The 15382-nt window shown below is 46.0% G+C and overlaps 1 protein-coding gene across 1 annotated transcript in view; it reads left to right on the forward strand.

Moving 5' to 3' along the window:
• Positions 1-675: 675 nt before the first annotated feature.
• si:dkey-238d18.4 (TBC1 domain family member 15) overlaps positions 676-15382 on the forward strand; it is a 54880-nt gene continuing 40173 nt past the window's right edge. The window contains exon 1 of the mRNA XM_068030592.1: positions 676-1083. Coding sequence (XP_067886693.1) covers positions 834-1083 — 250 coding nt within the window. The 5' untranslated portion in view covers positions 676-833. The remainder of the gene's footprint in view (positions 1084-15382) is intronic.

The raw sequence follows: 15382 nt of genomic DNA on the forward strand, positions 1-15382 counted from the left end.
TGGTTGGGCTGAATGGCCTGTTTCTGTGCTATAGATTCTGTGTTGATGTTTAGATGGACATGATACTAACATGATATGACAAACACTTCACAAAAGCCCTGAGGTTTAAACACAGCAACATTGTGCTTTGTCGCGGCCACTTGCAGTAGAAACATTAAATAAAAAGCTTCTTAAGCGAACTATAACAAAACCTCTCAGTGGTGAGGCTCATCCCTTGCAACGTGGGAGTTTAATAAACCCTCGACTTTGATAAAGTTGCCTAGGAACAGGACAATCCCTACACATGTTCAGAGTAGGTAGTTGGATGGATTGAGTGAAATGGAGTCGGACGAATGAAGTGAAAAAGGAATAGATAAGCAGATAGATGGACTGAATGAAGAAGAAAACAGCTTGGAAGGAGTGATGAGAGAGTGAAAAGGAGATAAGCAGTAGGAGGGAGAGATAAAGCAGATGGATGACACCAGCCCCTTCATAACAGCTTCAACAGCACCCTGCACATTCTGGCAACTGCAGAGTGTAGCGGACACCCCCTCGAACCCCGCCCCTCCCCGGAGCCCCACCTCTCGCCCCGGCCCCGCCCCTACACATGCTCCGCCCCTCCCCGGAGCCCCACCTCTCGCCCCGGCCCCGCCCCTACACATGCTCCGCCCCTCCCTGGAGCCCCGCCTCGCCCTGACCCAAGAAGTCCCGGCCTTCCTCCGATTCCGCCCTCTAACTCAGGCCCCGCCTCCTTCACGAGGACCCTCTGTCTCTGGTCACTCCCCTTCCCCGCCTCCACGAAGCCACGCCCCTTCCCGGAGCCCCACTCCTTCCCTGGCGGGTTGGAGTAGCTGATGGAGGCGAGTGGAGACCCGAGCCCGGGCGGCCAGGAGAGTGCGGGCCGAGGCCCCGGGGAGGATGGGAGGGAGGCGGCGGCTGCCGCCGGCGAGGGGCAGTGGCTTCGACGGTGTGTGGAGGCTCCGGGCTCGGTCCAGGGGAGAGGCGGATGCTCCGGGCTCAATGCCGGGACCTTCCCACTGCTCTTCGACTTGGATGGAAGGCTGGTCAGGGAGTCTCAGTTCAGGAAACTCATCTTCAAGGAAGGTGAGTGATGCGCCCCAGGGCCGAACAACTCATAAAGGGGTGATGCCTTCCAGGGATGAACAACCCATGGGGGAGTGATGCCTTCCAGGGATGAACAGCCCATGGGGAAGCGATGCCTTCCAGGGATGAACAGCCCATGTGGAAGCGATGCCTTCCAGGGCTGAACAGCCCATGGGGGAGTGATGCCTTCCAGGGATGAACAACCCATGGGGGAGTGATGCCTTCCAGGGATGAACAACCCATGGGGGAGTGATGCCTTCCAGGGATGAACAACCCATGGGGGAGTGATGCCTTCCAGGGATGAACAACCCATGGGGGAGTGATGCTTTCCAGGGCAGAACTCGCCAAGGGGAAATGATGTTCTCCAGGGCCTAGCTCCAGTGGTGGGGGGGGGGGGAATGCTTGCCCTCCGAGAGCTCTTCAAGGAGTAGGATCACTGAGGGAAGAGGAGAGTGGTGAATGATTCCCCTCTGCTCCCACATTAGGGCAAAGGATAGCGATGCTCTCCAGGGGAGAGGGGTGAGTGATGCCTTCAAGGGGAGAGGTGCCTTGATGAGAGGAATGGCAGATGAATGGGAAAAATATAAAATACTGTATGTTCCATGTAATTGCTTGTAGTGTAATGAGTGACTCATACAGTAATATTATTTGTCCTGTGTTGGCAGGTGTTAAACTACAGGAGTAGTGGTTTATTAAGGGCGGAGTTGCAGGCTGTTTACTTTGTGCTGGTTGCAAAGCTAAAATCAATGGACAGCTGTACTATTTCTGTATACATTAGTTTGAGCTTCCTTCACTTTCTCCCTGATTAGGGGTGTGCTTCTATTGCTCACTCATAAACTTACCCATAGTATGTTTAATTATTACGAGTGCAAATGCTTCTGTTTGTGGTTACGGTACATTCAAAATGCAATGGCTGGGTGTGTAGACCTGCAGCTGCTCGTGAGTAGGCTGTATGATCAAGATACTGCCAGCAGTGAGATGTATTGCACACTATAACTGCCCTTGCTTGTCACATGAGCAATTCTTTGCAGTGTTATTCTAAAAAGAAAGACTTGCATTTGTATAGAAAGACTTGCATTTGTATAGCACCTTTCACAATCTCAGGGTGCTCCAAAGCGCTTTACAACCAATGAAGTACTTTTGAAGCGTTGTAGGGAACACCTTTACCTGTTCGTTCAATAGTGAAGTAGTTTGCAATTATACAGTAATACAAAGATTTTAGCAACGTGCTGTGTGCCATTTGACTGTTTTTAATCTGTAATGTGCTGTACCATTAAAACAACAAGATATCATAAGCCACGATTACAAGATTTCCTCTTTGGAAACCCAGAGCTGAAACTTTTTTTTTCTGAGAAACCATTTATATCAGAACTGAGAGGTTGTACCAACGGGGCAAGGATGAACAGGCGAACAGGCTGGGTCTCTTTTTCTCGTGAAAACAGATGCTGAGGGGAGACCTTATGCAGATAGCGTTAGATGAAGGATGGACAGAGGCTCAAGGGGAGCATAAACACCAGAATGGACTGGTTGGGCCGAACGGCCTGTTTCTGTGCTATATATTCAATATAACTTTTGCAGTTAATAGGACCTGTTGTGAGGAGGGTTTCCATGTATTTTAGCGAAGTGTGGCAAAAATTGTGAAAACACTTTTACGCTGGTGAGTTATGCTGCAGTACTCGATACAACGTCTGCACTTTTTAATCATTTCTTCAGGGTAGCCGTAAAGTGAGCCACAAGCCAGAAGTTCCTGCAGCTGCTTCACACTTAACTGTTCTGGAGGCGAAGATGTTAACTAGTTTGTTGTCAACCAATGTGTCAGCAGGCCTGCAACTTTCTCATTTGCAAGGGTGTGTGGAAAGCAGTCTCGGCTGCAGTGAGCAGTATGTTTTAATAGTATTTTTTCTTCTTGCTGTTGACTTTAACCTCAGCCAGCTGTCAGCATACTGAGAGGATTGGTGCAATGTTGGTTTTGTCCCTCACCCTGATTTTAATTCCCATTGAAGTATACAGAGTAAAATTCAGTGAGTGGGAAAAACTGTGGCAAATTGATTCCAGTGCTGGCAAATGTGAGGTCATCCACTTTGGACCTATAAAAGATAGAACAGGTACTCTCTAAATGGTGAAAAGCTAGAAACAGTGGAGGTCCTAAGAGACTTGGAGGTTCAGGTACATGGATCAATAAAATGTCATGAAACAGGTATATAAATAATCAAAAGGCTACTGGAATGCTGGCCTTTATATCCAGAGGACTAGAATACAAGGGGGTAGAAGTCATGTTTCAGCTATACAAAGCCCTGGTTAGACCACACCTGGAGTACTGGGAGCAGTTCTGGGCACCACACCTTTGGAAGGATATATTGGCCTTGGAGGGAATGCAGCGTAGATTTACCAGAATGATACCTGGAATCCAGGGGTTAAATTATGAGGAATGATTATCAAATCTAGGGTTGTATTCCCTGGAATTTAGAAGGTTAGAGGGTGATTTGATCAAAGTTTTCAAGATATGAAGGGGAATGGATAGGGTAGATAGAGAGAAACTATTTCCGCTGGTTGGGGAGTCTAGGACCTGGGGACATAGTCTAAAAATTGCAGCCAGACCTTTCAAGAGTGAAACTCGGAAACACTTCTGCACATAAAGGGTGGTTATGGTTGGTATCCTTCCACCTATGAAAGATGATGGACACGCAGCAAACAATCCATTTAGGTGGGGTGTCTTCTCTTGGTGCACCTTTGCTGATGGCTGTGAAGGCCAATCCTTGAGAAGCAGATTCTGCCACAAGTGCTGCACATGACACTGCCAAGTGGCACTGAGAGTTGTTATTTTCGGCATTGGCACCTGTTGTCAAGCTGCTGTAGCAACTGGTCATCGTGGTAGTGCACACCAATCCACAGGATGTGTCGTCATTTCCCTGTTTCACCAGCTAGTGACTCCCAGGTGCAATAGTCGACCTTTAGGGCCTGTCATTTCACACTTGCAAGCATCCTTGAAATGGAGCTTTGGGGTCCCCATTGGTCGTCTGGCCCCGGCTACATCACCATACAGGAGGTCCTTGGGTCCCTTTTATTCCATGAGCTACAAGTTTGCTCACAAGTCTGTTGTGTGGAACTGTATCAATCGCCTTTTGAAAGTCCATGTACACCACATCAACTGTGTTGCCCTCATCAGCCCTCTCTGTTACCTCCTCAAAAAAACTCCAGCAAGTTAGTTAAACATGATTTTCCCTTAAGAAATCCACGCTGGCTTTCCTTAATTAACTCGCATTTGTCCATGTGACTATTGATTTTGTCCCGAATTGTTTTTTCTGGAAGTTTTCCCACCACCAAAGTTAAACTGACTGGCCTGTAGTTGCTGGGCTTACCTTTACACCCTTTTTTGAACAAGGGCATAACATTTGCAATTCTGCAGTCCTCTGGCACCACACCCGAGTCTAAGGAAGACTGAAAAATTATGGCCAGTGCCTCTGCTCTCACTTCCCTCAGTATCCTTGGATGCATCTTATCCAGCCCTGGTGCTTTATCCACTTTAAGTACAGACAGCCTATCTAATACTTCCTGTTTATCAATTTTAAACCTCTCTAGTGTCTGACTTACCTCCTCTTTCAACATTGCCTGGGTTGCATCTTCTTCTTTGGTAAAGACAGATGCAAAGTATTAGTTTAATACCTCAGTTATGCCCTCTGCCTCCATGTGTAAATCCCCATTCTGGTTCCTAATTGGCCCCACTCCTCCTTTTACCACCCTTTTACTAGTTATATGCCTGTAGAAAACTTTGGGATTTCCTTCAATGTTAGCTGCCAGTCTCTTTTCATGCTCTCTCTTTGCTCCTCTTGTTTGCTTTTTCACTTCCCCTCTGGACCTTCTATATTCAGCCTGGTTCTAGTAGAAAATAGTATTTTCTGGCATTTGTCATAAGCACAGTTTTTCTTCTTTATCTTAATCTCTACCTCTTCTTTCATCCAGGGAGCTTTGGATTTGTTTGCCCTATTTTTCCCCTTTGAGGGAAAATACCTTGACTGTGCCCGAACTATCTCTCCTTTGAAGGGGGCCCATTGTTCATCTACCTGTTTTCCTGCCAGCTTTTGACTCCAGTTTATTCGCTCCAGCTCCATTCTTACCCCATTGAAGTTGGCCTTCCCCCAGTTAATTATTCTTACCCTGGATTGTTCTTTGTCCTTTTCCATAGTCAGTCTAAACCTTATGATACAATGATCACTATCCCCTAAATGCTCTCCTACTGATAATTGATCCACTCGGCCCACCTCATTCCCAACAACCAGGTCTAGCAGTGCCTCCTTTCTCGTTGAATTAGTAACATACTGTTGTAGATATTTTTCCTAAACACACTCTAGGAACTCTTGCCCCTCACTGCCCTTTACACTACTATTATCCCAGTCTGTGTTTGGATAATTAAAGTCCCCCATTATAACTACCCTATAATTTTTGCACCTCTCTTTAATTTCCTTGCCAATTTGTTCCTCCATGTCCTTCCCACTAGCTGATGGTCTATAGACAACCTTGAGCAATGTAACTGCACCTTTTTTGTTCCTAAGCTCTAGCCAAATTGATTCTATTCTCAACCCCTCTGGGACATCCTTTTTCTCCAGCACTGCATTGCTCTCCCTAATCAATACCGCCACCCCTACCCTTTTTTCCCTTTACTGAACACCTTGTGTCCAGGATTTGGGCGGCACAGTGGCGCAGTGGTTAGCACCGCAGCCTCACAGCTCCAGCGACCTGGGTTCGATTCTGGGTACTGCCTGTGTGGAGTTTGTAAGTTCTCCCTGTGACCGTGGGTTTTCACCGGGTGCTTCAGTTTCCTCCCAAAGATTTGCAGGTTGATGGGTAAATTGGCCATTATAAATTGCCCTTAGTATAGGTAGATGGTAGGGGAATTGTGGGGATGTGGTAGGAATATGGGATTAATGTAGGATTCGTATAAATGGGTGGTTGATGGTCGGCACAGACTCAGTGGGCCGAAGGGCCTGTTTCAGTGCTCTATCTCTGAATAAAAAAAATAAAAAATAAAATAATTAACACCCAGTCCTACCCTTCTTTGAGCCAGGTCTCTGTTATAGCCACAACATCATATTTCCACATGGCAATCTGCACCTGTACCTCACCAGCTTTATTAACCACACTCCGTGCATTCATATACATGCACGTTAACCCTGATTCAGACTTTGTTGCTTTCTCTCTTACTCTGACCCCACCTAATAACTTACTATTTCCTGCTATCTGCCCCAGTATTCTGTGCACCTTGGTAATCCTCTCTAATACTTGCTCCTGCTTCCCACATCCCAGACAGGTTACCAGTTTTGCTTCCCTCCAATCTGAGCTCCCTCTCAGGTTCCCATCCCCCTGACAATTTAGTTTAAATCCTCCCCAACAGCGCTAGCAAATCTCCCTGCAAGAGTATTCGTCCCAGTCCTGCTAAGATGTAACCCGTCCATCTTGCACAGGTCTCACCTGCCCTAGAACCGGTCCCAATGTCTCAGAAATCTGATGCCCTCCCTCCTACACCAGTTCTCCAGCCACGTGCTCAATCGCTCAATTCCCCTAACCTGATGCTCGCTTGCATGTGGGACTGGGAGTAATCCTGATATTACTGTTCTTGAGGTCCTGCTTTTTAATCTCGTTCCTAGCTCCCTAAAATCTGCTTTCAGGACCTCATCCCCCTTCTTACCTATGTCATTGGTAGCAATGTGGACCACGGCCTCTGGCTGTTCACCCTCTCCCAGAAGAATGTCCTGCAGCTGCTCCGTGACATCCTTGACCCTGGCACCAGGGAGGCAACACACATCCTGGAGTCACGTTTGCTGCCGCAGAAATGCCTGTCTGTTCACCTAACTAATGAATCCCCTATCACTACTGCTCTTCCATTCTTCTTCCTCCTTTCCTGTGCAGCTGAGCCACCTGTGGTGCCACAAACTTGGCTCTGACTGCACTCCTTTGAGGATGCATCACCCTCACCAGTATCCAAAATGGAAAACCGATTAGCAAGTGAGATCATATCAGGGGACTCCTGCACTACCTGTCTGGTTCTCTTAGACTGCCTGGCGGTTACCCATTCCCTATCTGCCTGCAAGCTCCTAACCTGTGGTGTGACCACCTCCCTAAATGTGCTATGCATGTAGTCCTCTGCCTCGCAGATGCACAACAGTGACTCCAGCTGCCGCTCGAGTTCTGAAACCTGGAGCTCAAGCTTCTGCAGCCAGTGACACTTCCTACAGATGTGTTTGTCTAGGACACTTGGTGCGTCCATGACTTCCCACATGCCACAGGCTGTACACCCCACTTGACAGAGTTGTCCTGCCATACCTGAACCTTACAGACTATTATTAGTAGAATAGCTTACCAGGTACTCACCAAACAGCTCCTTCCATTGCAATGAAGCAAGAACCAAATACTGGAGGATTAAAAAAGTAGAAAATGGAGCACTTCCTCCTCCTTTCACTGAACTTGCTACTCATCAAACTCTAATCTCTACACTCAGCTTGAAATCTGCACTCTGTTTACAGGCTGCACCCAGACCTCTGTATTTATACCTTGTCCCATGATCATGGTTTTCTTGAAGCATATAATCATGGAGAACAAGATACAGGCATGGGAGAGACAGTCCATGAGTCTTTGTAGCTGAGTTTCCTAAAGGGTGGTAGCAGTTTTGTATTCTCTTCCACAAATGTCAGTTGCCATGAGATGAATTGTTAATTTTAAATCTGAAATAGATAGATTTTTATAGGGCAAAGACGGGTGTCTGAACTTAGGTCACAGAAGAGCCACAATCTCAATGAATGGTGTCATCTTGTCCCTACGTTCCTGTGAGTATAAAACCCACGATCACTTTCTCCCGGAGGTGAACTCCTTTTTGCGTGTGCAGGCCTGCCCTCTCTTGCTCTCCCATGCTTGTGTGCTCCCTCTCTTTCCCTTTCTCACACTCTCTCGCTCGCGCGCTCTCCCTCTCGCTCGCGCCCTCTCGCTCGCGCCCTCTCGCTCGCGCCCTCTCGCTCGCGCCCTCTCGCTCGCGCCCTCTCGCTCGCGCCCTCTCGCTCGCCCCCTCTCGCCCGCCCCCTCTCGCCCGCCCCCTCTCGCCCGCCCCCTCTCGCTCGCCCCCTCTCGCTCGCCCCCTCTCGCTCGCCCCCTCTCGCCCGCCCCCTCTCGCCCGCCCCCTCTCGCCCGCCCCCTCTCGCCCGCCCCCTCTCGCCCGCCCCCTCTCGCCCGCCCCCTCTCGCCCGCCCCCTCTCGCCCGCCCCCTCTCGCCCGCCCCCTCTCGCCCGCCCCCGCCGCAGGTTGGTAGAAAACTACCCATGTTATCTTAAAGCAAAATACTGCAGATGCTGTAATTTGGAAATAATAGTAAAAAATGCTGGAATCACTCAACAGATCAGGCCAGCGTCTGTGGAGAGAGAAACAGAGTTAACGTTTCCGGTTGATGACTTTTCATCAGAACTGGAAAAAGTTAGAGATGTAACAGGTTTAAGCAAGTACAGGGAAAGGCTGGGGGTGGTTGCGGGGGAGCAGAGGGGAGGAGAGGCAAGAACAAATGGGAAGGTCTGTGTTGGGGTGCAAGACATGAGAGATTAAATGTCAAGAGGATGTAGATGCTTTGGAGAGGGTGCAGAGGAGGTTCACCAGGATGTTGCCTGGTATGGAGGGCGCTAGCTATGAAGAGAGGTTGAGTAGATCAGGATTATTTTCATTAGAAAGACTGAGGTTGAGGGGGGACCTGATTGAGGTGTACAAAATCATGAGGGGTATAGACAGGGTGGATAGCAAGAAGCTTTTACCCAGAGTGGGGGATTCAATTACTAGGGGTCACGAGTTCAAAGTGAGAGGGGAAAAGTTTAGGGGGGATATGCGTGGAAAGTTCTTTACGCAGAGGGTGGTGGGTGCCTGGAACGCGTTGCCAGCGGAGGTGGTTTACGCGGGCACGATAGCGTCTCTTAAGATGTATCTAGACAGATACATGAATGGGCAGGAAGTAAAGAGATACAGACCCTTAGAAAATAGGCGACAGGTTTAGATAGAGGATCTGGATCGGCGCAGGCTTGGAGGGCCGAAGGGCCTGTTCCTGTGCTGTAATTTTCTTTGTTCTTTAGGGATGATGATGCAAGGGGATGGTAATGGGACACCTAAAGAAACAAAAGATGAGGTGTAAGCGGTTACAGCAGAACCATTATCAGCTCATTCTGTTTGTTAAATGCGAGCTGTCGTTATGATCTGAAGTTACTGAAATTACTGTTGAGCCCAGAAGATTGTAAATGGCCTAATTGAAAGACGAGCTCCCTTGTCCTTATCCTCTGGGGAAAAAAATACTAATTTTACATCATAACAGAATTTTATAACTCGGAAATAAACCATCCGCCCGAATGGTCCATTCCAGTGTTTAGACTCCACACAAGTCATTTTAAGTTGTATGTTATGGACGCTCTTGTTATTTTATCAAAGTGGAATTGAAAGATCCTCTGTCCACTGAGGTTACATATTGAATTTTAAGACAATGAAGTCATGTCATTCCTTTTTTTAAAAAAGAGGCAGTGTGAAAGTGCTCTTTAAGTACAGTATTTTCACACCTCACATATTCATATAGTATTGAGGGGCAGCAGACTGAGGGGAAAGGAAGTGGAAACTGTGAATAAATAAAACTAGCAAGGGTAAAGTAACTCATGATCATTTAATTATGCATCTCTCTCTGTTTCTGACTGGCATGCAAATAACGTAGCTTGCGACTGACAACGGACAGAAAACTTGTGCCTTTCCCACTGTTCCTCATAATGATGGTAGTTTAGAGTCTCCAGCTTTTGGAATGTGTTGACAGAAGGATGTGTCTCGCAGCAGATGGTTTGGGTGCTCTGTGTCGACAGTCTGGTAAATGATGGTAATTTATGCAGACTTGTTGCTGGATTTGAGCAGAAGTGTTCCTCCTGTAAGAGTCACATCTGGGGAACTTGCAATTGAACAATTTTATGCACAGCTGACGATAGATTCATTCCTGTTTTCAGGTTTTTTGTCATCTTGAATATTCCTATAAAACTGAACAATATCAAATCGTGAAGGTGTTGCTCCTCTAAAGTCAACCATACATTGGGTCTACAGCACAGAAACAGGCCATTCAGCCCATGCTGGTGTTTATGCTCCACACGAGCCTCCTCCCAACTTCATCTCATCCTATCAACATATCCTTCTATTCCTTTCTCCCTCCTTTGTTTATCCAGCATCCCCTTAAATTCATTTAGGCTCCTGTGTGGAGTTTGCAAGTTCTCCCTGTGTCTGCGTGGGTTTCCTCCGGGTGCTCCGGTTTCCTTCCACAGCCAAAAGACTTGCAGGTTGATAGGTAAATTGGCCATTATAAATTGCCCCTAGTATAGGTAGGTGGTAGGGGAATATAGGGACAGGTGAGGATGTGGTAGGAATATGGGATTAGTGTAGGATTAGTATAAATGGGTGGTTAATGGTCGGCACAGACTCGGTGAGCCGAAGGGCCTGTTTCAGTGCTGTATCTCTGAATCTAAAAACCCGGATGCCAGGAACATAACACTGGACAAGGAAGAATGAGGAGTTGCAGTAGCTGTGGATCAGAAGTAAAATCTAGCTTTTCATGCTTTAGTGAGATAAGTAAAGCTGATAGTACATAGCTTCTGGGCTTCCATTTTCTCTTGCGTATCCTGGTTTTCTGTTCTGCAACATTAAAAGACTTGTATTTATATGGTGCCTTTTAAAACCTTGTGACTTCCCAAAGCATTTTGCATCCAATGAAGTACTTTTGCAGCATCGTCACTGTTGTAAGGAGGAAACGCAGCTGCCAGTTTGCACACAGCAAGATCCCACAAGCAGCAATGAAGTAGTGGCTGGTAGTTCTGATGAAGGGTCGCTGACCTGAAACATTAACTCTGCTTTTCTCTCCACAGATGCTGCCAGACCTGCTGAGTATTTCCAGAATTTCTTGTTTTTATTTTATATTAGTGGCTGGATTATCAGTTTTAGTGATGGTTGGCCCAGGAGACTCCCCTGCTCCCCTTTGAAATAGTGCTTGTGGGATCTTTTACAGCCAGCTGAGAGGACATCGAAAAACGGCACCTTCAACAGTGCAGCACTCCCTCAGTACTGCTCACCGAGCATCAGCCGAGATTTTGTGCTCAAGTCTCTGGAGTGAGACTTGAATCCACAACCATCTGAATCGGGCAAGAGTGCTACCCATTGAGTCACACTGACGCCTAAAGTGTTCAAAATGGAAGCAAGCAGCAAATTTAAAATAAAAACGAAAAAAAACCCAGCAGGTCTCATTAACTCTGAAAAGAGTAAACCTACATTCATGTTTCAGGTAGGAGCTCCTTGTTATTTCTGGAAGAAATTGTGTGCTATCCTTTTAGAAGAGATGAGAATTCTTATCCTAGTGCTACTTATTTTCTTAATACTTATTTTCCTCTGTAGGTTGCTTATTTTAACAGTTCCTTGAAAAGGTATCACAGGATCAAGTTAACTTATTTTTGCATTTTTGTTGTGATAATCTTGTTTCCATGCTTGTGCACTGAATGTCCGTGGAATGCAGGTGGCCATTTTTTGTTGCTTCCATTCGTGTGTCTTGCACCCCATGTACTACCTTTAAGCAATTGGAAAGATAGTCAGAGAACAGGATTTGGGAATAGAGCGGGCACATGGGATTAGGTTTACTGTTCTTATGGAGGATAGTACCAACACAGACTGGTTTGGCTGAGGGGCTTGTTTCTCTGTCCTCGTCCTCTGTGATTACAGTACCCCTGGGTTATCACAGCTTAGTGTTCAGTCTACCTGCGTGGAGCTGCAATGTGTGGGTTTTTTTTGTTCAGTGGTCTGCATGGACTTTTCCCCTTTAGGGCTGGGAGAGCATCCAGAAAACGGAGTGGTAAACAGCAGCTTTTAAAGAATAATGTGCGTTGTCATGCGCAGAAGGAGCCGTGATGAAATACACAATGAAATGGAAGAATTATGAATTTAAAAAAAAAATCAACTGTTAAACTAAACCACAGGAACATAGACGCTAGTACCACAGTCAGAATGGAGTAGCAGTCACCTGATCCCTCCTGTACTAGAAATCAACAGACCTGTCTACAAGAATGGAACTTGTTAACCTCATCTGAAATAGCTCTGGGGGGGAACACCTTTGAAATTGAAAAGAGCACGGTTGCATTAATAACTTTTATCAACATGAATTAACTAACAAAGACATTCTGGAGACTCATGGACTCAAGGCACAAACCAAAATTGAATATGTGTGAAATAGCACTGTATTAACAGAAGGATCCCCATTCAGACATCAATCAATAGCTATGGTCTCCACATCCTGGTCCATTGTGTGGTCAGACTAGGGGAGCGAGCCATGTGTCTTCTAACAGAAACTCTAATGTAATGAATTTTTATCTTTAAAAAGATAGCCCTCCGGAGCAAGAGGGGCGATCAAGCCAACACCTTCAGAAAGCAATCCAGTCAGTGGCTGTGAAAGAGATCCAGCTTCTCCATTCTATCCATGTAACTGAAGTTCCTCATCCCTCTAACCATTCTCTTGAATCTTTTCTGCACCCTCTCTAATGCCTGAACATCCTTCCAAAAGTATGGTGCCCAGAACTGGACACAATGCTCTAGTTGAGGCCGAACCAGTGTTTGTTTCAAAAGTTGTGCACCCGGCTTTGCAAAATATTATTGTATCTTACAGCATACCCACAAGGACGATAACTGTGTCTGTTTACAAATCACATTGTGTCTGGACAGTGACTCAATCTCCTTTTGAATAAATGAGACAACTTGTGCGAGATAACACACAATCTCACTTGCACAGTGAAAACCATGCAGCCTGGCTGTAAGAAAGGGTGTGCAGCCCAATGGTAAAAGATGTGACTAAATAATTAGCTGTTTGTTTAGTTGAGATATGATTGTGCATCCGGCAAAGATCAGGACATTACACAATACTCGGATTGCTGCAGGTTTTCTGGTAAATTTCCACAGCTACAATATTGAAAGAAAGAAGAAAGGACTTGCATTTCGATAGCGCCTTTCACTATCTCAGGACTTCCCAATGCACTTTACAGCCAATGAAGCATTATTGAAGTGTAGACACTGTTGTAATCCTCATCCTTGTTTTCAATTCCATCCACAGACTCTCCCCTCCCTATCTCTGTATCCTCTTCCAGCCCTCCAAGATCTCTGTGCTCCTCCATTTCTGGCCTCTTACTGGTTTGGCAGCTGTCCCTTGAGCTCTGTAATTCCTTCTCTAAAACTCTATACCGCTTTATCTCTCTCTCTCTCTTCCCCCTTTAAGATGCTGCTTAAAACCTCCGTCTTTGACCAAGTTTTTGGTCAGCTGCCCTAATATCCCCTTATAGTGGCTTGGTGTCAAAAATGTTTTTATTGGTAATGCTCTTTTCAGCACCTCGAGACGTTTTAATATGTTAAATGCAGGTTGTTGAATTGTAGGAAACACAGCAACCAATTTGTGTGCAGCAAGATCCCAGTTTAGTGATGTTAGTTGAGGCGTAAATATTGACCAAGACACTGGGGAGAACTCCCCTGCTCTTCTTTGGAATAATGCCGTAGGATTTTTAATGTTCAACTGAGAGTGCAGACAGGGCCTTGGTTTTAAAACCTCTGACAGTCCAGTCTCCCTTAGTTCTGCACTGGGAGTGTCAGCCTGGATTTGGAGTCATGTCTCTGGAATGGGACTTGAACCCATGACTTTCTAAGACCACTGAGCCACGGCATATCATAAATGATGTAGAATTCTCTAAACAAATTATATTAATTTTAAAAATGTAGAAGTAACACAGTTAAGCCTGCACTCCACCTCAGTGGAATTTGCTGTGTAAAAAATTCTCCTTATCGCCCCTCAGGTTCTTTTGCCAATTACCTTAAATCTGTGCCCTTGAGTTACTGACCCTTCTGCTACTGGAAACAGTTTCCCCCTATTTACCCGTCCAAAAGTCTTGAAGCTGGTGGCAGAGGTCATTGAATGCCATCCTGTTTGTTTTATCCTGCCAAGGCCGGCACTGTGACCCCAGTCTGTAAATGTCAGCCGTGGTTCAGTTAGTAGCCGTCTTGCCTCTGAGTCGGAAGGTTGTGGGTTCAAGTCCCACTCCAGAGATTTGAGCACAAAAATTCAGGCTGCCACTCCCAGTGCAGTACTGAGGGAGTGCTGCACTGTCAGAGGTGCCGTCTTTCGGATGAGGCATCTGCCCTGTCAGGTGGATGTACAAGGTCCCATGGCTACTATTCCGAAGAGCAGCGTGGTTCTGCCCAGTGTCCTGGCTAATATCTATCCCCCAACCAGCATCACTAAAACTAATTAACTGGTCATTACCTCATTGGCGTGGGATCTTTCTGTGTGCAAATTGGCTGCTGTGTTTCTGACATTACAACAGTGACTACACTTCGGAAGTACTTCATTGGCTGTAACACCCTTTGGGATGTCCCGAGGTTGTGAAAGGCATTATAGAAATGCAAGTCTTTTTCTGTAGATACGGTGGCCAAGGTTACCATGCCTTGTGACAGATGTGTTTCCATGTGGAATCCCGTTATCATCCATTGAATTCAGTGAAAAACTAAAAACAATTTTCCATATCCTGCATGGGGGAAATGAAATGAAGGGCACAGCTTTGAGAGAGCAGTTTGTTCAGGTGTAAGGCTGGTCTATAATGTCCATTTGATATGTGCGAGATCACTGTGAGGCAGGTGAAAGAAATGCCAACAAAAGTCAAAAAAAAGCTTACTTTAACATTTAATTTCCTTCAATTTCTTCAACCGTTAAACTAGAGGAGAGGAAAGCTGTTTGATTATTAATGTAATTTGGCCTGGGGGGGTTGTCAGAAATAAGTATTTTTAAAATTTTCAGTTCTGAAAGGGCGTACTGTCCTTCTCAATCCTTGTACACAAAGTCCATTCCGTACAGAACAGTCTATCAGTAAGGACACTGCAGAACTGTGTAGTAATTATTATTCCTAGTCCTCCAGCTATGGAATCTATTAGAATAAACCGTAATGGCATGAAACTCGTGAGTCTTTGATAGAACAGTGACAAAATGAGAACTGTCTCCTCCTTCTTATCAAAAAGGCTTTGTATTATTGTATGTCCTTTTGAAATTTTAGTTAGGCTGCATGCATACATATATGTGCATATAATATATATTTAAGGGGAAGCTGAATAACTATTTAAAGGGAGGCGAGATAAGCACACAAGGGAGAAAGGAATAAAAAGGTATGCTGAGTGGGTGAGATGAAGAGGGGTGGGAGGAGGCTTGTGTGAAGCATAAACACCAGCACAGACCAGTTGGGCCAAA

Source organism: Heterodontus francisci, chromosome 4 (genome assembly GCF_036365525.1).
Source record: "Heterodontus francisci isolate sHetFra1 chromosome 4, sHetFra1.hap1, whole genome shotgun sequence".
Classification (NCBI taxonomy): Eukaryota; Metazoa; Chordata; class Chondrichthyes; order Heterodontiformes; family Heterodontidae; genus Heterodontus; species Heterodontus francisci.